We start from the raw sequence: 10,442 nt of genomic DNA, 5'->3' as shown, positions 1-10,442 counted from the left end.
GCCACATTTGTCGTGAGTGTCATATATATGCTATATATTAACCTGAAAAATGAAAAGACTTTTTCGTGTGTCATCTTGATGTATTTACAAGCGCTACCAACGTCATGAACTGTCATAAGACATTTGACATTTTTGACATTATTTGACATTTTTAAGATCACGATATATGATTGATTAGATTAGACATCCCAATTAATTATAATATTTATTTAACTACTAACTGAGTTAGTATTGTTGTATATAATTACTCGTATAACTATAATTTTAGAAACAACTAACATTTGGTAGCATCATCACTGTGACGGTCGCGCCCTATATGAGCCAGACCGCTCAGTTCGAGAGAACGTTAATTATTGTGAATAATTGTAAGGGGTAACGCTGCCCAAATTGTATTGAGTCATTTATTAAAATAATTATTATTAGTGGAAATAGTAAAATACAGATTTTTCTATCTTAAGTGCATTTAAATTACAAACCCTAGAAGGGGTTGGTAATTTAACACGTGGTAGTCGGATTTGTAAATGAAGTGCGTCGGAGAGAAAACAGTCGAACACTTAAAATAATTTATATAGCAAAACAACGTTTGTCGGGTCAGTTAGTTATATACATATATATGCAGGTCTGCACAAAGGTCGGCATAAATTGTAAAAGTATAGGAGAATTAAAAAGTGTGGCGCGTCATCTTGATCTCATAATTTCTTTGGAGGTGAAGCTTTTATGATTCGCTTGCGGACAATCCGTCAGAATTATGGAAATAGCATTGAAATGTTTCGCGAGAGATTCAAATTAGCACCTCACATCAATTTGAAATTTGATTTTCTTCTAATTTATGTCAAAATAAAAATATATCTAATAGACAAATAACATAAATTTTTCAGTAGAGAAATTTATTATTTATTAATATTAAAGGTTTGCATAAAAGGTGTATTCAATTCAATATTTATTAAGTTATTTTATACTTTTTAGGTTTTGAAGTCGGTTTCTTAAACGAAGTTTTATAATATTTATTTAATTTTTCTGCTAAACATGCTGTATATACACCCTCGTAGTCGAGTTGCAGCATATCTTGTATTTAGTAAATTTTAGTTGATAGTTTTCTTGTAAGTTATGTATTCGTTGTAACTCTGTTGTTACTCACAACAGAGTTACAACCTATTAAAAAAAATAAACATGCGAAATAAATAGTTATAAATGTAAATTGTTGTCTACCACACAAAATACATTCAGAAGAATAGAGGATAAAAATCCAACAACCGAATTTACATTTTCACACGCCATTAGTAAATATCACGAGATACAGAAAGGCGTGAAAACAAATCTGTACGAGATAAAACTACTTGTAATATGCGGCTAATGTTTGTGAATAGGTCAATACGATACGATAAAAGTTTCTCGCCGGAACGCGATGTAATCTCTATATTAAATCTCGTGTCTCTTATTACCGTGTACCTCGGATGTACGCTTTATATTATATTATTCAGATATAATAATATAATATATATCAGAAAAGTTTTCGAATGCCGGAATGTACCGGAAGACGTAGTGTTTGTAGGCCCTCCACAAGACTGGTCAAGATCGCCGGAATAGGCTGTTTGAGGGCATCAAAGGACCGATGGTCATGGAGATCTTTCTTTGGGGGTCGGGATGATGATGGTGATGATGATGATGATATTATCAATATGCTTTCTTTTCTATAAGAGAAAAACTGCCCTGCCCAAAACAATGCATTGCCGCCTAGGATTCTTAATTGAACTTAATATTCTGAGCAGAATCATGATTGCGCTCGTCACTGCGATATAAGTTGTCAAGTCTCGTAAGCACAATAATTTCACTGATTCCGGCACCGTCAAACCGAAACACAATATTGCTGCACATCGCTGATTCACAGCAGCAAAAGGTGCCGCTGTTGTATCTGCCCGCCACCTACCTTCTTCTTAAAAGAAGCCTCCCTCATGTATTTACCTCTGGGTTTCCACAACCGCGCGTTTTGCTAGATTTTTCTTGCCTTGCACAGCCACTTTCTCTCAATTACCGGCTGCTGTTTTCCCGAACCGATACTTAACCGAAAGAGCAAACTTCCACCTAAAAAGGCCGGCTATGCATCTGTTGACACCTGTTGTTGCGGATGTCCATTGGCGGTTGCCTCACCACCCCCCATCTAGTGAGTATCTTTCCTGTTTGCCTCCTCTTATATAAAAAATATATATTAATAAATTAATAACAAGTAACAATTCGTCCCCTAGGCTTAAGACCGCCGCAAAATTGATGCCTCTGAGATGTGGTGTTGGAGGCGACTGCTGAAGATCCCTTGGACGGCTTTCTGAACCAACAATTCCATCTAAAAAGAAAGGCCATCGTCGACTGTGCAACTATGAATTCTGAAGTTCTTTGGCCACATCTCCAGAAATGAAGGATCGATTGGTAGTGCAGAACCAGGTGTAGAGGAAAAGAGCGAGGGGATGCCCACCCAAGCCATGCAAGGATCTGATCAAAACAGTTACCCAGACAACTGTGGTGGAGTGCTCCCGCAATGCTACAAACCGTCATAAGTGGAGGAGCAAGGTGCGGAGGCAGTGCGACCCAAAACTAAGGAGACCAACGGCGTCAGTAGACGCATCATCTTAGCGACAACTCTGATAAGAGTATAAGTAGTAAATAATTAGTGATTTGCAATATTTTGCTTCAAAAAATTATATAGTTTTGGTTGAAACCGATCTTTAGGCCACATCTTAATAAAATAAAATAAGATTGACAATTAAAAACACCAGTTTACCAGTTTTAAAAATTGTTTTATTTATCTTTCATATTACTATTAAATTATTATAAGGGTATGGTTTGTATTATTATTATTCTTTATTTTTACGTAGCACCAACGTCAAAAAAACAACACTTAACACAAGACGTATGAACAAATAATCAATATGACGAAAGCTTTAGTATCAAATTAAATTTTTACATCTTTATTTAATGTCAAAAGGTCCTAGCTAAAACTATAACTTACTTCTAACAAAGCAATGACTAGTCACTGCCACACGAAATAACATTATGTACAATTTACAACGTCAAATATTACAACGCAATTGACAACACAATCCAATTACATAAAAACATCACGAATACATTCCAAAATGGCAACAGATGACAAACGAGAGCTATCAATCTTTGGGCGAAAAATGCAAAGGACTCGAGACAGCTAAGGGTTCTCTCAGACAGAGCACGATTTCTGCGGTCGATTATTTGTGTTATGTTACTCACACTATATACCATACATATATTATTTATATAAATATGATTGCTCAAACGCGTGGCGGTTTTCTGTCTGAGAGAAATAATTGTCTAATATTTGAAGCATTCTTCATCAAGTAGGTTAGTGATTAGTCACCAACCAAGACGAAATGCTTAAAATGGTTTTGGCTACTTTTTATTATAAATCAAATTACTACTGGGAAAGGTTTTTAATTGAACAAATAAATTCGTAACCTATGAATTAGAGTGGAAACTTTACCGACTCTTCGTCGTTACTACCAGGAGTGATCATAGGCTGATGATACCACCACTGCTCATGTTGCATTAATGTGCGTACAAATTACGCGCGGGAAACTATCGAAAATTACTTTTGAGACCGCATCAAAGGATCTTCTGTCGTTCGCTCCCGCGCAGTTGGGACGATTTGTTTTTGTGGATTGCCACGCGCGGCGAATATTTAAAAATAGACAATTAACAATGAAATTTACTGTTTTGATACTTGAAAAAGGTATTGCAGGCTAGTATAGGAGTCTCTATGTGCGACAAATCAGTTATGGCTATTTTGGTTTACAAGAATGAACTGGCCTGTCTAGTTGCCGCGGGCTGTACAAGCTGGATCGGCTGCCGGGTGGCATTCACTTTACTAAATTAATAACAACATATTGGCTCGCGCGGCAAATGAACCTCAACTCGGGCAAAACACTCGCGAGGCTGGCGCGCGTAATCTGTACGCACCCTTACACTTCTTATATTTAGCATTATTCAACAGTTGCTAGATTTTAATTATTTTTTCGGTCTGTCATCGGTTAATCATCTAATGTCATACACAATATTTAAAATTATTTTCGTTTGAGGTTTTCGGGGATGTAGTTGTCTTTCCCGGGTATTCCAGTTCCACCGCTGTCACCCAACCATGGATATCTGAGAACAATTATTAATATAATATTAATACCCAGTAAAATATTCTGTAAGTATATCGTTATAGACCAAGACGAGGCCAAGGAAATATAAAGCTCGGGAAATATCAGTTAGAACAAATAACAATTAATCTAAGGGACAAATTCATATACTTTCAATCTAACGCAAAGGAGACGGGTACGCAAGAAAATATAACTAGATAGAAAACACTATAAAAACCCAAATACAACTAAATGCAAATACCAAAGATGAACCAAGAAAATGGATGACAAAAAATACTGTAAGACTGCTAGAAATGAGAAATCACTTAATCAAAGCCAAAGATACACAAGATAGAAGAAAACATTTAACGAAGATTAGTAAAGAAATTAAAGATAGCATAAGGAAGGATAAGAAACAAAGTAGAATGGAAATAATTGAAGCGTATATAAGTAAAACGGGTGGAGTCAAAAAAGCATACAAAGAATTGAAGAATTCAAAAGATTGGATCGTTAAAATGAAAGATAATACTGGAAAATGGAATCATCGCCAAACCGACATATTGGAAATTGCAACATCTTATTACAAGAAATTGTACAAAAGCAACCCAACAACATGTGAAAACACTCTGGTGGGTACTTCAGGCTTTTCTAGCATTCTTCAAGCTGAAGTCGAAAAAGCTATAGTCACCCAAAGAGTAGATAAAACACCGGGTCCTAATGGCATAAGTAACGAATTCCTGAGAAATTACAAGGAAGTTTTAATACCTGTCCTTACAGAGATGTTTAACACTATCTTAAACACTGAAATAATACCTCAGCAATGGACAGAGTCTTACATTATTCTGCTCTATAAAAAAGGAGATAAACATGATATTGGTAACTATCGCCCTATCAGCCTAATGTCAAATATTTACAAAATCTTCGCTAAGATCATTTTAAAACGTATTGAAAGGACATTGGACGAACATCAACTCATAGAGCAGGCTGGTTTTCGTAAGGACTGCTCAGTGATTGACCACATCCATGTAGTTCGTCAAGTTTTAGAGAGGTACAATGAATACCAGCTTACATACTATATAGCATTCGTCGACTACAGTAAAGCATTTGTCTCCCTACTACACAAAAATATATGGGAAGCATAAGCAGAACAAGGGATTGAGCATAAATACATTCGATTAATAAAAAACGTATACAGTCAAAGTACAGCCAGAATACAACTAGAAAAGAAGAGTCATCCATTCAAAGTAGGAAAAGGCGTTAGACAGGGAGATCCCTTATCTCCAAAAATATTTTCAGCTGTTTTAGAATCAATTTTGAGACGAATCAATTGGCAAAATTTCGGAATCAATATAGATGGCGAATCATTAACGCATTTGAGATTCGCTGATGACATAGTGCTATTCGCTAAAACATCCGAAGATATGAAAACTATGATAGAAGAACTTGCAACAGAAAGTGAAAAAATAGGGTTAAAACTCAATCCAGACAAAACTAGAGTGATGACAAATGGGAATAAAGACATGATACAATTAGGAAACACTGAAATCAACTATACTGATGAATTCATATATCTGGGACAGCTCATAACTCAAAAAGAACATATGCGAGAGGAAGTAAAGAGAAGAATTAGGAACAGCTGGAGAAGATATTGGAGTTTGAGAGAGGTTATGAAAGACGAAAAACTTTATATTAATATCAAATTGCAAAGCAAATTGTATAACACCTGTATTTTACCCGTTCTGATATATGGCTGCCAACAATGGACTTTAACTCATGAAATGATTACCAAACTCAAAACTTGCCAATATGCTATGGAGAGAAGTATTCTGAACGTGAAAAGATCAGACAGACTAAAAAACCGCGTCATCAGAAGTAAAACAAAAGTCATCGATGTCAAATCCAAAATTAGAAGACTCAAATGGAGATGGGCTGGGCACATGGTAAGAGGACATGAAAAATGGAGTAAGAAAGTGACAAGATGGTATCCCAGGGAAGGGAAAAAGAAAAGAGGTATACTCCAGAAAAGATGGGAGGACGATATCAGGGAAGTGGCAGGAGTAACTTGGAACAGAGTGGCTCAAGAAAGACACGAATGGAAACGGTTGGAGGAGCCGATTGGCAAACAGATCCACAAAAAATAAAAAAATACAAATACTAGAATAAGTTATTTTGTTTCTAATGTTTTATGTTTGAGTATTGTTAGTTATCTATGTTAGTAAGGATCTGAATAAAGGCTATATTATTATTATTATTATATATATATCGTTAAATTCAGTGTTAACAAAATAATAACCAATATCAAACTAGATTTAGCACTTCTTCATAGCAATTTTAATAATTTATTTAATCGAACAATTTGTATCAAAGCAGTGATAGTATTGATTAAAATTTATAAATTGCTTATAATTTAATAGTAATAATAATTATAATCATAAATAACAGCAAAATCAAAATAGTGTATTATTTTAAAAATAAATATTTGCACGGTTTTTAATCTTCATTATTCGTTGCTCTAGAAGAACATTGACAAATAATTTTTATAACAAATTCTCATTTTGAACTCTGTTTATGACTTTCAGAACTCTTTTTAAATAAACTTCAAAAAAAATTTTTTTTGTTTGGATTTATAATTCGTTACTGATTGTACCTATCATTGTTTTCTGTGTATTTCAAAAACAGTTTAATTTGCAAATGTATTAGTTTTGGCGTCATTGATTCCGACACTAATGTAGTTTTTATCTGTTCTGTGGCACCGAGTAGTTTAGAACCAATTCGAGGACCTATTCTTGCACTGCCTCTGGGTCAGCTAGGCAACATAAATAACTGAATAAAAACTTACTGATTCGGGCAATCGAAACAAGATTCCATGTACCGCGTGTCACTGAAGTTTGTTTCCGGATGTTTGAATGACAACGCACACTTATTGGGCAAATTACAGGGTGCGGCTGGAAGATCCTTTTTGTCACATCGCCAAGGTTCATAATTGTTGTTCAACAATTTCACCGGTTTCGGTTCTGTTATCCATGTGAGAGCTTGTGTTACTGTGACGAACCAAACGTTGTCCCTGGAAAATATATTATTATTACTTTTAAGTATTTTATTTTATTTTAACATTAATAATTACTTGGCCCGTGGAGCCCAGAAGCACGGAGAATGTACAAGGTACTATCTTCGCGCCTCAATAATGAAACCCAAGAGATGGCAGCTATTTCGGTCAACGGATCAGCCTAGGCCAGTATTCTTGGTACGCTTCCCAGCAGTGATAGTTTTAATTTTATGTACTTAGTCATAGTATTGTAAATATAGTTTTTTTTATTTATGTTTTTTTTTATGTAATAGGAGGACAAACGAGCGTACGGGTCACCTGGTGTTAAGTGATCACCGCCGCCCACATTCTCTTGCACCAGAGGAATCACAAGAGCGTTGCCGGCCTTTAAGGAAGGTGTACGCGCTTTTTTTGAAGGTACCCATGTCGTATCGTCCCGGGAACACCGTACAAGGAAGCTCTTTCCACACGCGTTGTAGTACGCGGAACAAAACTCCTTGAAAACCGCACTGTGGAGGACCGCCACACATCCAGATGGTGGGGATGATAGCTTGTGGCGAGTTGTGCAAAGGTGGAATTCGGCGGCAGGAATCAGGTTAAACAGCTCTTCGGAACACTTCCCGTGATAAATGCGGTAGAAGAAACACAATGAAGCGACGTCTCTACGCAACGCCAAGTGATCCAGCCGTTTGCAGAGCACTGGGTCCCCGACAATTCGAGCTGCTCTGCGTTGCGCGCGGTCAAATGGATCGAGCTGATACTGGGGTGCGCCAGACCAGAGATGACAGCAATACCCCATGTGTGGCAGGACCTGCGCTTTGTAGAGCGCTAGAATGTGGGCCGGCTTGAAGTATTGCCGTGCTCTATTGATGACGCCCAGCTTCTTCGAAGCCAATTAGGCTTTGCCCTCCAGGCGAGGCTTTAAGGGAAGTGTTGTCGAAGAGCGGTGATACGACAAATTGGGTTTTTTTAGTTGTAAACGCGCAAACTTGAGTCTTCTGGGGGTTAAATTGGACAAGGTTCAATTTACCCCATTCCGCGACCTTCTCGAGAGAGGACTCGATAGAAGACACAAGTTTCTCCCGGCACTGGTCGACGATTTCCCGAGACAGACCTGCATGGCCTATAGTTATACGATTTGTTTTGATTGTTAGGATGTTTTAGGGTTTTTGTTTGTTTTAATTGTTTGTTCTACTTTGTATATTTTTTTAATATATTAATATATTAATATAAATACTTTCAAGACTTAACTCGAATAGTTTTGTAAAATTACCAAATTTCATTAGTAAAAACACATTAATTTCAAACAGAGATAGCCCGCTTTAAGTTGGTCGACAGTCTAAAGGAACTGATTTTTGAAATAATATGCTTAATAAACAATGTTAAATGCAAAAAATAATTAAATAATTTGAAGGTAAATAAATGAATGGCCGTGAATTTATTTCAATACGAGAACATTGTCAATTTGGACGAGTTGGCAGAGTAAATGCAGAATAATTAAATTACAGCTGAGTAAAATAATGTAAAACCAATTAGTCGGCGGCACTTTTGTAACGAGAGAACAATACGGCCCATTCTGCTGCGGATGAAAGCCTATTGAAATTATCACATTGTCCAAAATTATTTTATTCTCTAGTTGATTTTAAAATAAGCAGACGCGAGGCTTTCTAAATGATATCAACTGCATGATGATGATCATGTTCGATGAAGCCTTCGAATTTAAAAAACTTTATTCTGTGTAAAACTTTATCAGTTATTTAGTGCAAGTCAGGATGAAGTACCAAAAATACTTAAATAGAGCGGCCAAGGGCGAGTCGGACACGCCCATGAAAGGTTCCGTAGCAGCAAGTAATTCAAGAATGAGATCCTGAGCACCTGGCCGGGTGTCTGGATTACTCAATTCACAAGCATTGGTGTTCAGTGCACCAGGAGGCTAATAGGAAATAAATAGACCTGAATACAGAATTGTATTTTAATTTTTTTTATAATATAATTTTACTTTATACATGTATTATTGTAATTTTAACTGGGAGCATACCTTTAAATAAACATATTTGTATTATTATTATGTAAAAGTTCTTATGTTTATTAAATTAAATGTTTTTTTTATATTTGAGTTGATTGAATGAAAGATAAATTGCGGATTACGATTTAAGGATCTCGTACAAACCAATTTTGGGTACACACGTATGGGATTTGATGAAAAACAATTTCAGAATATATTTCTTTTTTTTTTGTGTGTGTGAAAATATTATTGTGGTTCACAGAATACATCTGCTACTAAGTTTCAACAGTATACTTCTTATAGTTTCGGAAAAAGTGGCTGTGACATACGGACGGACAGATAGACAGACATGACGAATCCATAAGGGTTCCGTTTTTTGCAATTTGGCTACAGAACCCTATAAATAGCGTTAAAATGAGTATAACCAATGATATTATATACAATAAAGAGGTAGATATCGCACTAGCGCGCGCAAAATGTTGCAGACAAATTCAGACAATTGTCGTAATTTCATTTAGTCGGCTAATAGCAGCGAACTAAGCCGAACGTTTTCGTGGCGTGACAATAATAATCTAAAATGCCTACCTGTGTCTTAAGAAAATGTATTTCATACGATACGAAATTATATAAAAGAACTTCGTATTTGTATTTTATCACGATTTTATTTCTTATTTACAAAAAAATCTCGAATTATTAACGTGGTGGTTCGAGCAAGACAAAGAATATGATATCAACTGCAGCGCGACAAGGACAAATAGTATGTGTCATAGATTAATCAACCAGAAGTGAAATCGTAGGCAGAATACATAGCGTTCGTAACCGCTTGATTGCGAAACTTGAGTTTTCTAGTTAGTTAGGGAGCGTCTTTCTTAAATAAGATTATGATGATTATAATAAGTTCTGGCTTTCAAAGTCTTATAATAAAGGTGGTATAGAATGAGATTAGTAATAGCAGGCTATTTGATATTTTATTAGTACTTAATCTTGGAATGTATGTAACGTATCAGGAACTCGTCTACTCGCAAAATCGACAACGACACATTTGGAACGATATGATAACACTCCGAATATACCGCAACTACCCTGTTTGCTGCGGGATGATCGAGGTAGTATATTTTAGGACAATTTAGGAAATGATGTAAAAACGGCGTTGTTGCAGTGAATGTAATACGAAATTTAATATTTTTTAATAAACAAGTTAATAATAGCTGAACTATCAAACTACAAAAACAAGTTTTAGGGTAGA

The 10,442-nt window shown here is 35.8% G+C and overlaps 1 protein-coding gene across 1 annotated transcript in view; it reads right to left on the bottom strand.

Moving 5' to 3' along the window:
* Positions 1–2,768: 2,768 nt before the first annotated feature.
* LOC126965392 (chitin deacetylase 1) overlaps positions 2,769–10,442 on the bottom strand; it is a 44,030-nt gene continuing 36,356 nt past the window's right edge. The window contains exons 11-12 of the mRNA XM_050808989.1: positions 6,985–7,209; positions 2,769–4,167 (exon numbers count right to left, since the gene is read on the bottom strand). Of these exons, the coding sequence (XP_050664946.1) occupies positions 4,086–4,167; positions 6,985–7,209 (307 nt within the window). The 3' untranslated portion in view covers positions 2,769–4,085. The remainder of the gene's footprint in view (positions 4,168–6,984; positions 7,210–10,442) is intronic.

This window comes from Leptidea sinapis, chromosome 7, assembly GCF_905404315.1.
Source record: "Leptidea sinapis chromosome 7, ilLepSina1.1, whole genome shotgun sequence".
NCBI classification, from domain to species: domain Eukaryota; kingdom Metazoa; phylum Arthropoda; class Insecta; order Lepidoptera; family Pieridae; genus Leptidea; species Leptidea sinapis.
This window is presented reverse-complemented; position numbering and strand designations above follow the sequence as displayed.